This window comes from Myzus persicae, unplaced genomic scaffold (genome assembly GCF_001856785.1).
Source record: "Myzus persicae strain clone G006 unplaced genomic scaffold, MPER_G0061.0, whole genome shotgun sequence".
Lineage (NCBI taxonomy): Eukaryota > Metazoa > Arthropoda > Insecta > Hemiptera > Aphididae > Myzus > Myzus persicae.
This window is the reverse complement of record NW_019101246.1, coordinates 808,277-823,894: the sequence shown is the minus strand read 5'-3', so window position 1 is coordinate 823,894 and position 15,618 is coordinate 808,277. Positions and strand designations below refer to the sequence as shown.

At 31.9% G+C, this 15,618-nt stretch overlaps 1 protein-coding gene across 1 annotated transcript; it reads left to right on the top strand.

The window, feature by feature from the left end:
- Window positions 1–3,749: 3,749 nt before the first annotated feature.
- Window positions 3,750–12,422, top strand: LOC111028351 (sodium-independent sulfate anion transporter-like). Its single transcript, XM_022306966.1, has 11 exons — window positions 3,750–4,105; window positions 6,355–6,596; window positions 7,462–7,657; window positions 7,752–7,972; window positions 9,067–9,274; window positions 9,623–9,790; window positions 9,869–10,030; window positions 10,140–10,280; window positions 11,650–11,795; window positions 11,928–12,092; window positions 12,176–12,422. The coding sequence occupies exons 1-11, from the start codon at window positions 3,988–3,990 to the stop codon at window positions 12,368–12,370; spliced, it is 1,962 nt and encodes a 653-aa protein (XP_022162658.1). The 5' UTR covers window positions 3,750–3,987; the 3' UTR covers window positions 12,371–12,422.
- The last annotated feature ends 3,196 nt before the right edge of the window (window positions 12,423–15,618 follow it).

The following is a 15,618-nucleotide window of genomic DNA, read 5'->3' as shown; positions in this document are numbered from 1 at the left end:
TTGTGTTTTATTTTGTTTTGAGACCTTTTTGTTACCTATCTACTTAAAAGAATAAAACTCGTGCGGTATAATGATCACATGTAATTTTACACAGTGAAGGATAAATATCGAAGCTATTAGCCTAAACATTTATTGGGTTCACTTATTCTAAATTTTTACAAATGTCCTAAAATTGGTCAAAAATAAAAATAATGATGTATACTTTTTATCATCATTGTTTGTAGACCATATGAATGTATTTTCTTTACTGCGCTACTCTGTTTGATGTTGTAACTCATAAGTATTATGTGTAAGATTGGCAGTGATATAAAAATTGATTATATATAATATATATTTATAATTGATTAGATGACCTGCAGGGTTAAACAATTTTGAAATATTATTTTATGTAAGACGAAAAATAGTAATTCAGCTATCCATAAATATAACAAGATGAAAAATAAAGAAACCGGACCATATTATATTGTTTTAAAATAAAATATTAATTAATACTTAATAATTGTATGTTTATTGTGTTTTAAATGTATCGTTTTATCGATTAAATTGCTCTAGATCATTTTCAGTAGCAATGTGTTTGAAATTTTGAAGTGTCAATTACAAACACCAAGATAAATGTAAATACTTAAATTTTGGATTTGGCTTCATAAAAACTAGATAGGCATGTCATATACTCATATATGCCTGATATTCCGCAATAGTCTGTCAATAAAATACATACTTTCAATGTAAGTGTACAGCACCTATAATCGATTAATAATCTTTTAATAATATAGCGTAGTGCTACAAAATGACATTCCTCGAAAAACATAACACCTGTCTTGAAATGATTAAATGATAAATTAATTAAATATATCGAATACATTTTATGAAAGGTATAAAAGATGCGAACGTATTCGTTAAGTTTATGACTACGTGACATACTGTATTGGGTATTTGTTTAGTATTTTTACTCAAATTAAAAATCATTAAATTATGTTATTTTCTTATTATTAGTTAATTAGTAAATTATAATGCAAATATAAAATAATAATGTCAAAATCAATAAAAAAAAAAATGTATGAAAATTGAATAAGTGCCAATTACAGCAGTATGTCAAAATTATTCAAAACATATTTCATAAAAATATTTTATTATAAAAATTGAAACGGTGCTCTGCAATGAGATTGAGATACCGTCTTTCAATAATTTCAACTATGTCGGTGTTGTGTTACAGAACTATCCTGTTTATTTCTATCATACAAAATACATATAATACAAATTGAGGGGTTGGAGATCACACATCAGAGGATACAAGAATTTCAGTCCTATAATAGGGTCTTCAGTTACAATCTTGGGAATAGTACCGTTTGTTACGTTTGGGTTGGAGTATGTTATATATTCCGTCCATTCCGCTTGAACAAGTGGTGATAGCTCGTACATATCGTCTAGGAAAGCATGGCCTAATCAGTTGCGCTGGTAAGGATATTATTTTGATGACCCTAAAATGGGCTATTTTAGTGTTCTCCGTGCTGGCTCTATACGAGGACTACTCTCACAGTCCGAGCGTTTGATAAACATCGACGGTCTTGAAGGTGATCTTCGTGTGGTGTCACAGGAACTCAGCCGGCAAGGACAGTGATGAGGTTGTTGGGTACATTGAGGTCAATCAGCTGGCTGCAGTGGTGCCCAACCTTGTCAAAGGCTTTTTCGACGCCGAGCGGGATTGCAACTGTTTTGGTTATTTTGTTGAGACTTAGAGAGATATCGTCAATGACTCTGAGAAGTTGAGTGATAGTGCTGTGAGCACTTCTGAAACCATGTTGGTTAGTACGGATTTTGGAGACGGTGTGAATTTTGAGTCAGGTTTCTCCAGAACTTTGGACATGGGTGTTCAGGAGAGAGATCGGACGATGATTGTCTGGATCGGCGAGGTTTATACCTTGCTGGGTTTAGGAATGGTGATGACTACTGCATCGGCTACTGCAGAGAAAAATAGTTGTGACGTCTGTACCAGTTGAATATATGGCATAGATATGTGATGGTTTTGAGTCAGCTGTGAGGCTCAGGAGCACGTATGCGATTTATTTATATTCCAAACTTCAGAAGGATTGAAGAACGAGGTAGAAGTGGATAGAAGTGTGTGCTGTTGGGTCAGTTTATATTGAGCTGAGACGTCTATGTTAGAATTGCATTGAAGGGAGCAAAATTGGGCTTTCAAGGAATCGGCCAGGAGAGCGGCTTTTTTCTCAGGATCGAAGATCTAGTTTGCTTGTTGGATGGTGAGGTGGCGAGAATCACTAGTAGTGTTTGAGTTATTTAACTTTGTGTTCTAAGGATTAAATGTAAATCGTTATGGGTTTATACCTAAGATATAGAGGCTAGAGTGATTTGAAAATTTTAGTCATTAATATGAATCTATCAATATTAATAATTTGTAAAAATGGGTCAAGTATACTAAATTCTTTTGAAATGTTAACATAGCATAATAATTATAAGTCATGACTAATGAGTAATGACTTTAAATTACTATAAAACATAAATTTTTGTTCCATGTATCATAAAATTGTTTTTGGCTTATGAGACAACGTGAAATATTTGATTTACTAATAATCTGATGGCAAGGCACATATTAATTTATTTCATTTAGGTATGGTATTACTGTGTCAAGTTTTAGTTCATTACGTATGCGGTGTGTTGAAAATATTCACATGATATATATTACATATTCTACATAATAGTCGTATCTGCAAACTATATGAATCTATATATCTTTAGATCTGTCATAAATTATTTTAAATCCATAATTTAGGAAATATTAACAATTTAATTTGTTCTATCACTGTGTTAAAAAAGTTAAGAAGAACACACATTAAATATTATAAAAAAAAATAACTTATTTAGCTATGGCTTATTATGAATTATTATGAACTCCTGCTTATAATAGCGTCTCATTAATGGTCGTAGGGCAGGAAAATCTGTTATCCCCGGTTAGAACTCACAGTACAAACACATGAATGGATGATAACACACAACACATGGAATGAGAATTAGCTACTGTGCACATCATGATCAATAATAATACCATAAAAATGTTTATGATCATGCTCGTGCGTTGTTATTTTATTCGTTGTCTGCATTATTATGTTGACTAATAGTGCATATACACTTATAAGTACTGGGTGATCCATTTAACGTAAGACACTCATTATTTAAAAACCTATTAAAGTTAAAATTATTTTTTATCATTTCTTATTGTTTAAATTTTTTAAATTTATTACCTCTTTAAACGATAACATATATTTTTAATTCTTTACTCCAAAGCAAAATACTTTTGGAGTCCGGTGTATTAAAATCGAATTTTGAACTAATAGTTTATGAGTTTAGTGTTACAGTCGTAGAAAGTATCACTACCCTAAAAAAATGTTGGTCCACAACTCTGATCGTCTAAACTTTAAAGTCCTACTCATAATTAATTAACTACTTGTCTGAAATTTGATTTCTATAGATCGAAATACTCTGAACAATATTCTTCTTCGAAATATTAAATTAAAAGAATTTGTTTTTAACAAACGAATCATTTTCAAAAACATAAGTTTTTTCTTAAATATTGAGTACCTCACATGAAATAGATCACCCCGTATTTATAATATTCATTATACTTATGATAATCACATCAAGCTAATTCGTCAGATAGGTACCACTTGTAGTTTACTCGATCTCGTTGTAGATAAGCCATGATTCTAACGACTCGACAACCATTTCCATTTGACGTACCTACCTATAATATACAAGCAGTTGCCGCCGAACCACTTTATAACCATACACGATATAACATACCTAGGTGTTATATTCTGTTGTTTATTTATTTATTGTTATGATATCGCGTACCGACGTTACACGCGTAAATGATGTAGTTTTTCGTGTGCAACGAACTCGACACCTCTGGTACGCGAATGTCGCTCTCTGTTTGACTATCTCTAGAGTAAAACGTCAAAGTTCCAAATAAACATGCCCCCAAGTCCTTGTAGTTCGCAAAACAATCGGCTGCCAGATATCACGGAGAGTGCAGGCGACACTCTGGTTTACGACCGCGAGATATTCAATATTGGAAGTTCTGACTTCATCCGTAAGTATACATAATATACGCGTAATGCGATGGGATAGCGTCGGACCCATACGAAAACTCTAATAAAGTGTACAATATTGCCATATAATTTATCTTAATCGTGCGGTTTTTGGATTCAATGGCTGCGATACGAACGGTGTCAAGTTTTATATACATATAGGTAAACATTTTTGGGCCCACACGATTTATGCTTTCCATTTAAAAGCAAATCAAATTTCCCCGAATTTCATCCCGTTGAGTTTTACTCTCAAAAGTTAGGCACTTGAATTGGCTCCTAGTTTAAAAAATATAATTTTCTTGAATTGCCTTTTAGTTTAGGTACCACAGAGTTCCTCTATATTACTGGAATCGAATACGTCATAAAATAAATCGATTTCCAGTTCAAAACACAAACATTGGATTTTATTTTGATTAAAAACTACTATGAGCGCATACTTTCCAGTTAATCTAGAAAGATAAAACTATATAAGTCTGACCTTACATTATTGGAAGACATTGTAAATTTTATAAATTGAATAATGAGCCAATGTTGATTCATTTAATGTCAATTTGAGTTAATAAATATTAAATATACTTTTAACATTTCAATAAATAGACCGACACATATTTTTGAACATTATGGAAATCGATAGTACAACTATCGATGCATTAATTATTAATCTATAGGTATGCTTTGGGAAATTATTCAATTAGACCGTTTTGATGTATTTGAATTGCCTCAGAAAACACAAGTGAAAATAGGTCACTTACCTAGATTTAGTAGGCAATTCGAGTGTTCGTATTTTCAACCTGCGAATACTGCCCGATTCGTCCGAATGTCACCGATTGCGAAACTTTTTTACTTTTTAAATACCTAATTGCAGCCCTTACAGATAGGTTAAAAACACTGTTTTTAGGGTTTATTAAAACTTAATAAATATCCCGATTACGTCATATATTTATAGTATATAATATCTTATAAATGATACAAATATTATAATAAATAAATAAATATTAAAATACAACGCATTCAATATTTCAATTTAAAATTTAAATATATTTAAATTGTGTACGTTTGTGTCTTATGTGGTATTTTGTATATACATTATAACTTTAAACAGTCATAACTAAAATAACCAATAAAAATATTTTTTTATCTGAAAGTAACCCCCCCCCCCCCAACACACAAATATTGAATATTTTCACGTACCGCTAGAGACAGTATCCTAACTCCTAACAACCATTTTTTATCATCAATAACAATATCTACATGATCATGTATACAGACTATAGCTTATAGGTAGGTAGTTTTTATTCCTGGTTTGTAGGAGAATGAGTTTGGAGCTACATACGAAAACAGAGAAACTATTGATCAAAAAGTAAAATTAAATATTAATTTTTTTTCGTTTTTCGTGTAAAAATAATACATTTTTATTAGTATTTTAATCAGGATCTTGAATCTCGATGTTGTTGTGAATTAAAAATAGGATATCAACATCAGGCTCCATATTAATAAATAATAATTAGTTATAATACCGGTTTAAGAAATACCAAGAAGTGTCTAGTCTATATAGTACCTAGAGTTACCTATATATTTTATATTTAGCATGATGGTCTAGCTATATAAACTACGAATTATTTAATGTATTAAACCGAAAATGACGAATATTTGCGGTTTAATAAACCGTCCAATAAACCACTCAATAATGGTCGATCATCACTCAAAACAATATTACCCAATGTTCAGTATAAAACTACATTATATTTTATTATTTCGACGATTTTGACTCTATTTAGAGATATCGCACATGTATTTGATAATTTGTTGATTACGAGTTATTGTGCTTATAATATATTATAGTATAGACTGACTATAGAGATGGATTGATCTGTTTGAAGTTCAAAAGTCGAACCTAGTTTAACAAAAACCAAATCAAACTGAACTCGAACGAAAATTTCGAAATTCTATAATTAATCTGAACTCAGAAAAAAATTATACATGTCTATTATTTTGACATACAAGTATATAGTTCACAATTTTAATCCAACCGCTCGGGTTCAATTTGGTATTAAAGGAAATGTTTGGTACGGGTTCGGTTCGACATACGATTAAACAGTTTGGTTCGAGACCATATTTTCGAATTTAACAATTTGACCCACCTTTAATGTACTGCAGCTGGACGCTGGTAAATTATATGATATATTCAATGGAGCAATTGACGCCTATGTATAATTGATTGTGATCCATAACACGTGGTATATTATTTTAGTGATAGACGAGGTGAGTGAAAACGAGGAAAAAAATTTAAAGACTTATTGCAAACAAATTTCCGACAAGACTAAATCGGCGTTCAGGCGCAAAAACATACCTAAACGATTGCCGTTTCTACAATGGTGGCCTACTTACTCGATGGAAGACTGTATAGGAGACCTTCTAGCTGGTATCACGGTCGGCCTGACGCTCATACCACAAGCCATGTCATTCGCAGCTCTGGCCGGTCTACCACCTCAAGTAAGTGTACGACCGTAACTTACTGTCTAGTGTCAGACAATTTTTGTATGTGATAGTCAATCGTGCCATAAAAAAGAAAATATAATATGTAATAGATAAATAATTTGTCAAATTTTCATTTTACGTAATATAAAAGTCAGGGTAATCTTATTTAAAAAATGTAATACTTATTTTAATACCATACGAACAGATTCCATTGATAAGTTTAAAAATTCAAAAATCAGTTTTCCCAATGGGTGGTATACATTGGATTATAAGTCACAACAAATGTTTTCTTCGATGAGACAAAAAATTGGCTCAGAACTAATCCAAGAAGCAACGAGTAGGCAGGTATTGTTAGACTGTTTTTTCAAAATTACCAAACCCTTCGATTTGTTATACCTACCATTTCTCTTGTGCAGGCGATACCGACTCTCTTTAAAAAAAACCCGATCATTTTTACTGTAAATTATTAACCTGATTTTGTTCTTATAAATAAAAATAATAATCGAAATTACGATCCTTTAGTATATTATTTCGAAATTCCAATAGTCAAAATTTGAATAAATAAATTATAATATTCAATGAAAAAAAGGATCGTTCATGGTTGGTAATTCAAGCTCAGCAAATATTATACATGGTTGTACGTTGTACATATTGATGTATAAAATATATAAATTAATTATTATTACAAGCCATTTGCGAATATACCAACTTAATAGGGAGGTGTATGGAGAAATATCCACTCATATTTAATAAAGAGAAAATACGAGGGCTATATCCCTCCCCTACCCCATCAAGAGAAATGTGGTCGTAGTTGTGCGTACATGGCCCATGTAATACCTGCCAAAGCACGTTGCCTATATTATTATTCACTCATTTCCAGTATGGTCTCTACGGTTCGTTCGTTGGCAGTCTGATGTACGTCTTCCTCGGAACTTGCAAGGAAGTGCCCATGGGTCCGACGGCCATCGTGTCGCTTATGACGTACAACACGCTCAACGGACGGGGGCCAGTGTACGGCACATTGCTGTGTTTCTTAACAGGTGTCATCCAACTGATCATGGGAATGGTGGGATTAGGTAAGCTCGGACAACGTAGGATCGTGGACTTTATATGTCATGTTTCGAAGACGATCTATCATCAATTATTATTCCTCTGATATCTTTGCTGCAGGTTTCTTGATCGATTTCATCTCTGGGCCGGTGAACGCGGGATTCACGTCGGCCGTCGCCATACTCATCGTCGCCTCCCAAGTCAAAGACATATTCGGAATACGCGCCGTGGGCTCGACCCTGCTCGACATGGTTATATCCCTGTCCAAAGACATCGGTAATACGCGAATGGGTGACATGGTACTTGGATCGGTGTGTATCGTTGTGATCCTGTTGTTGAGAGTAAGTGTGAAAAAATCAAAATCATATACATTCTATGTTCGAAGTCACTTATAACCATAGACCTTAAACAAATAGACAAAAACTGGCCGGTATTACAACATCATTACGAGCGGCGTGCAAATATTTCTAAGTGATGTAGGCTGTCTTGACGACAAAATAAATACAATTATTGAATTATCAATATATCTTACCGTAATAGCCCCACACTACCATAATTATTGAGCCACTCATTCGCCGAAAAGTGCCCTCTATGTTTCCATGCTCAGTGTGCAACACTCCTTGTCAATTACTTTAAGGTCTATGCTTATAGCAGTATATTGTGCCATATGGTGGTTGATGACATGAAAGCCAAAAGTGATGAGAAAAAATAAGTCATATCCTACAAAAGCGCCAAAATCTTCCTGTTGCATTTCAGATTATACATTTAGAACTACATACATTTTTTTATAAAATCCAAATGTAGGTGTATATTCTCAATTGAAAAACCAATTTATTATCTGATTCCAATAGAGCGTTGGAGTTTTTGTGTTATTTTACCTAATATTGTTACTACCACGACTACATTTTCATATTGTTTCTAGTCAATGTTAGTGCTCAGTAAACATTTGCATTTCTCGTAATCCTTACCGTGTTGGCAATGCATTTCATACAAACGATAATTAAGAATAAAGGATCACGATCAAAAATATAGATTTTTAAGATTATAATGTGTTATAATTTATAGGTACAGTATGTGAATTATGTTTATGTATTTGTTTAAGTATTTTGAAATATATACTATACACAGTATTAATATTGATGCAAATAACATTTATGTTCTATATGTTCTAATGTCATGAAATGTTATAGACATAATTATATAATGAAGCTCATGACTTACTAATTTTAGTTCAAATGATGATGTATTTTTTTGATATCTTTGCCGCTTGTGTCATATAGCCGCCATGAAGTACTGATGGCAAGTAAAGAACAAATTTCACATTTTAAACAGTCGAACCCTCGAATATATATCGTTATTCCGTTATTATAATATTACGAACGATGACGATATTTTATGATTATTGCGATGTTGATCTATGTGCACTATTATTCAGATGTTAGCTCTGATCCACATGGGCCCCGAAAACGATAGCGAACGGAATAAAGTTCAGCGGACCATCAACCGAGCCATGTGGTTGATCGGCACTCTTAGAAACTCGATCGTCATCATCGTCACCACGTTCATCGGATTCCTTTATGTGAATTCGTCGGGCCACGACATAACATCTAATGAAATACCACCAATACCGTTTAAGGTGGTAGGTAAGTAATGGTGTTTCACTTTTCCGCCAAAATCTGCATTTCCGTATTTCGCAAGAGCCCGTTTACCTCCAGTACAGGGGTTGTGAAAATATGAATGACTATAATATTATAACACATACATATTTACAATAAGGGGTTACAGAAATCTAAAAACTTAAATTTGTTTTTGCGAAAATAGAAATGAATGTCCGGTTCGGTTACTGCACTGGTGGTAAACGGAAAAGCCGATTTTGGTGAAAACGCTGAACACCTAACAAGTGAGAACCGTAAACGTCCAACACTGACGTGAAACGGTCGTTGATCTCCGAACACTGTACAGATTGCAGATTTATACCTGTAATGTTACAGGTAAAATCCCGTCGGGTTTGCCAGATTTCGGTTTCCCGAAGTTTAGTACAATGAGAGACAATGGGACTACAATTGGATTCTTTGAGATGGTCTCGGACCTGGGTTCTGGCGTTATAGTCTTACCGATAATAGCGTTGATCGAAGACCTTTCCATATGCAAAACGTTTTGTCAGTAAAACCAGAGAACTAAATGTTTATTTTAACTGCAGAGGATGAATGAAATATTTTTTATATTTTTCACTTTAGCTTTGGGAAAACCCGTTGATGCTACACAAGAGTTATTGGCAATTGGACTGTGCAACATCGGAAATTCGTTTTTCCACGCTCTCCCGTGTACGGGTTCTTTTTCTAGAAGTGCCGTGAATGCAGCCAGTGGAGTACGAACACCAATGGGAGGTTTTTATTCTGGTAAAATAATTTTTTTTTCGAAAATCAATCGTATATTATATTATCTTGTACTACGTAGATGCAGTACGATTTTAAACATGTAATTAATCATAATCGTCATTTTTTTTAGGAATATTGGTTATCGTAGCTTTATTATTCTGTACACCTTATTTTTACTATATACCGAAATCGGCTCTTGCAGCGGTTATCATTGCTGCAGTCATATTCATGGTGGAAATACGTGTTGTTAAACCAATTTATCGATCAAAAAGTAATACTATATATTTGTTTACCTTAGAAGTATGTCATTTTCACCATCCAAATATCATAGAAATTGTACATAGTTCAATTATTTAACCTATTAAAAAACTAACACACTAAAAAAAAGTGTATACATAATTGTAGGTGGAAAATCAGGGGTTCAGGTCAAAATCTTAGTCATTAACCTCAAAACTGATAAGCTAATGAACGTTTTGCTTGCCTAGTTATGAAATATGCTAAGCATCGCTATCATTATTACTTGTGGATTTACTTAATAACCATATAACTGGATTTTATTACTAATATATAATTGGGGTTTTAAAATTAATCTATTGGTGAACTGTTGAATTTTATAAAGGTGGGAACATTGTCTTTGTGTAATGAGGCGAATTAGTAGGTACTTGAACTGTTGTACTCGAATTTAAAGAACAATTTCCAAAAAAATAAATAAATCCTTAAAATACTTATTGTTAATTATTATAATAAATTAAGATAAACTCTGCTTTCTACAAGAATGGCCGGGGAAGAAATTTTAATAGAGTTGGCGTCTAAAAAAATTAACTAATAATGTAAATATGTGATATACACGCGGGTCGTGCTATAACCTACCACATTCAAATGCTCTTATAACACTAAATAATTTCAAATATATTTTGTAATAATGGTTAGGCATAAATATATAATGTTTGTTTTAGTGCCTACCTAATTATTTAACATGATGGATTTATGGAGTAGAAAAATTTAATTACGTATTGTTTTTATAGGATTCTTGGTTAAGCAAAATGTAAAAGTATATACCCACCTACAATCTACATGTTATTATGTTGACTACTACTTTTGTATTTAAAAATGTTATCAATTCAGAAATGAAATGTTAAATATTTCATACAATACCCTTTATCTTCGTCAAAACATAAGAATATGGTTTATTAAGCTTTCGAGTAGGTACGATATATGTTTCAACATATATTATTTAAGTTTTATACATAAATTCTTTACCTTAACAAGTACTATCTTTAATTTGCAATTGAAAAAATGAATTAACGATAGCAGTGTGAATTATAAAATATAGGTATACAATAAAATATCCTTAGAAATGTAGGCTGACTTGAAATAGATTTTCGAATGCAATGAATTAACATATAAAATTCAAATTTAAGATACATACAAATTTAATATTAAGCTCGATACCCTTCTACACAGCTACAGCAGATCGACTTTCCTTTTTTATTCTTTATTTACTAATAGTAGTATAATAATAGACGTCATATTTCTAAGTTTATTATTATTTTATAGACATTAACGAGTATTTTGGAAAATTTTAATACATTTTACCGGTCATACTTTTAATAATAGTTTTTTTTTTCATATACATTTAGAAAGCGACCTTATTCCCGGTTTGGGAACGTTTTTCGCCTGTCTGTTACTACATATGGAAATAGGGATTCTAATTGGCGTTGGCTTGAATTTGATATCGATTTTATACCACGCGGCGAGACCTAAACTTTCAATTAGAGTAAACACGGTAAGGGATGATTACATTGTTTTGTATTTAGCTAATATACGGATGTCTTATTGTAATTATTCGTATAGTTGGTATGATTGGAAACAATAATATAGAATATTTCGATGTATACGATATTTATAATTATTACAGACTAGAAACGGTATTAACTATCTGATGATGACACCAGACAGATGCTTGATATTTCCATCAGTTGATTATGTGAGAAATATTATCATTAAGCACAGCTTAAAACAGAATTTACCGGTAGTCATTGATTGTTCGCATATTTACGGAGCAGATTTTACTGCCGCCAAGGTTTTAATCAGTTCTCATTCATTCTCCCCCCCCCCTTTTATTATAATATGTATTAATAAATGTTAAACACGTATTGTTTTTAGGTCATAGAATTGTTAACCATAGACTTTTCACGGAGGGGCCAGTTGTTATTTTTTTACAACCTGAAACCAAGCTTGGTCACTGTTTTTGAGGGAGTTCGTCCAAAAGACTTCAACATACGATTATTCTACGAGAGACAAGATATCGATCAACTGTTGAACAAACACATGGTAGTAAACAGCACTCCAGATGATTGAGAATTATCCGAATAACTTCAATAAAGATCGTTTTGTACCTTGCATACCTAAACAGACATTTTGATTGATAATTATTCAAAACAAAATAAAAGTATTTAGCTATGTTAAATATTATATAATATATTAATATAATGTAGTACAACAAATTTTGTTCATCGGTAATTATTGCTTACTCTTGCGGGATCCATCCCTCTCCTAGTCTCCTCAACTAGTAGAGCGAAATGTCTCGAAATCAATTATTTCGTATTTTAAATTGTGAACTGTTTTAAAGTATCTAAGATCAATGTATTTTGTATTACGACTACCTAAGTTTGCTTAAACCAATTTAAGAAATATCGTAATTTTTCGTTTAAATAACCAATTTTGTAAATATTATAACTTCAAACTCACGTGTAATATAATGTGCCTATTTAGTTTTGAGATATCTTAATTGGTATAATAAAAACTTTCGAGAATTCTTATATTACATTTTTCAGCTTTTTGACCAAGAAAAAAAATGTAATCAACATAAATAGTAAAAATAGTAAAATGTCAAATGTCCAAGTTAGTTATCTAACCACAAAAAGAGCTAAAATTAAGAGCTATAATTTCTGAATTATAATTTATTTTTATAAATATTTGCTTAAAATATCAAACTTCCACAGTTATTCGTCGATTGATTAATGATAACAACCAAACAGATTTTGTGGAAAACTCAAAATCATGACAGACGTTAATATTATTTTAGGTACATAAAAAAAACAACACACACACACAAACATCATTGAACAACCAATGTATTTCTCTCTCCTCTTCGAACCTAAAATACTATAATACATTTTTCTTATGCCTATAATTCTCCATACAGCTGTCATTATATACTTTTTATCAATTATGGAGAATGCATAACAATTATTAAATTATAGTCATGTACAAAATGTATACGCCATATTATTATAGGTATAGGTAATTCTGTTGAACTGCAATTTTTGTTTTGTTTTTACTCTTACTTTAAACTTTTTAGTTTACTATATGATACCTAATATCATATTTTCGTTAATAATAATGATTTTTTTCAACGTTTCAACTTAATCCTCTACCTACTTCATATTTTAGAATCATATAAAATCAACTATCAAATAACAAATTAAGATTTAAATAAATTGTTTTTCGTTCCACAAATTTATTGTATCGTATTGAGACGAAAATTTCTACACTCACAACGTGATGTTGATCGGTGGTATGTACACCTAATACTTATTGTGACTGTACAAAAAATGATCAGTATGACAGTATCATTGGGATTCACGAAAATCATTTGGATGACATTTCCTAAAATCCTGTTTCTAAACGAAAATATCCAACACGACGTTCCACCACACAGTAAGTGGTGTACACCAGCCGTTGACAGGAGTGGCTCCAGAGACATGGTGGGGGGGGGGGGCTGAGTCGTAATTTTCAGAAAACTTTTGCTGTTATAATATGATTTCGGTATTTTTATTTTTGACAATACACATTTTTTTTAGAAATACGGGCTTGGGAGGGAGCCGCGGCCATGACCTATAATGTCAAATGCGTGTAACAATGTTTTGTACGTTTGCATGTGGGTATGTGGCGTTCAGGAAATCTGGTGCAGTCTTCACTCTACATCTATTTGGGGAAGTATCGAACACCGAGTTGTCTAACTATTGCTTAGGAACACGTTAACCGGGTGCACTCAGTAGCCAGCACTGATCTACAGTGAGACTCCACCCCCACCACTTGGTACTTGTCCATTTTTTGAATGTCTATCAAAATGAACGGATCACGTGTTTTAGATTTGGTCAGGTCAAACCACGGTTATCTTATGGGCATATATAAGATAACTATTTGGTTAAACTAACCCCATCGTAGCAGCTTCACTAGGTAGATTGTTTTCCGAACTCTATGAAACATTTAAAGGTATTCTGTCGATTGACACTCTATAATGTCCGACATATATTTAACTTGTTTTTGTTTCAGTTCCAATTAATTTATAGTCGAACCATTCATATATAAATAAAATAATATGATAACAATAATTGTAGTTTTTAAAGTCAATAATAAAAAAAACTTTTTAAAATACATAACATACTTTTGGCCACTAACTACTGACCTATATTATAGTATTATGATTTATTTCAACATATAGTACATACCTTCGATAATTTTAACTAATATAATATAATATTCGTCCTAAAGACTTAAACATACGCTTCAATATATTCTCAGTCAACGACAGCTGATATGTCGATCAACTGTTACACAAACACGCCTATTATAATAGTCAACAGTATTTCGGATGATTGAGAGTTAACCGAATAACTTCAATTACAATTTACAGATCGTTGTGTCGCTGCAGTGTCAACCTATAAAGTTCTAAACAGACATTTTGATTGATAATTATTCAAAACAATTTTTACTAAGCTAAATATTATTATATAATGAAATATGAATTGTAGTACCTAAAGTAAATTTTACAGACCAGTAATATTGCCACCTCCTCCTACAGTCCTACGGGATCTATCTCTCTCCTCAACCAGTAGAGGGAAAATATTCAAAATTAATTATTTTGAATTGTTAATTCATAACGACTGTCACTAACTTGTAACTATACGTATATGTTTACGCATAGATATAAAGTTTCGTCTTTGGATTATTCTAATTAATGTTTAATACGCATCACTTCAGAGTTCAGATATTCGGTTGATGTTTTTCAATATATTTAGTATTACCTATAAGTAATTATTATTACTTATTAGTCGTAATAATTAGTACGAGTTTAAAGGATTTTTGGTTTTGTTTATTATAATATAATTATACCTATAATCGTTTGAAAAATGCAGATTCAACAATGATAATATTTCGCAAACACGTCATATAATTTTTATAGCTCCGGTAGTAAATTTATTCTTTGATAAAAAGCTGCACTTAAGTCGTTAATGACCCGTCGAATAAAAAATGTAATAAGAATTTTTCCTCGTACGAGTAATCCTTGTTATACTTTAGGTACATTTTATGGTGCTATATAAACGATGAGGCTTTTATTGTATTCCGCATTGAGTGTCAAGAAGATATATTAATACCTAAATGTCATGCATCAAAATGTTAACGACTTCAGAGTTCAAAGGCCATATAAATATAACAAGACTAGTTACTAATTTCTTTACCAAAAATTATAATACCTGTGCGTTCGGTGTGCCTATATGTCTATAATTACAATAACTCAAATATATTTATCGTATAATATT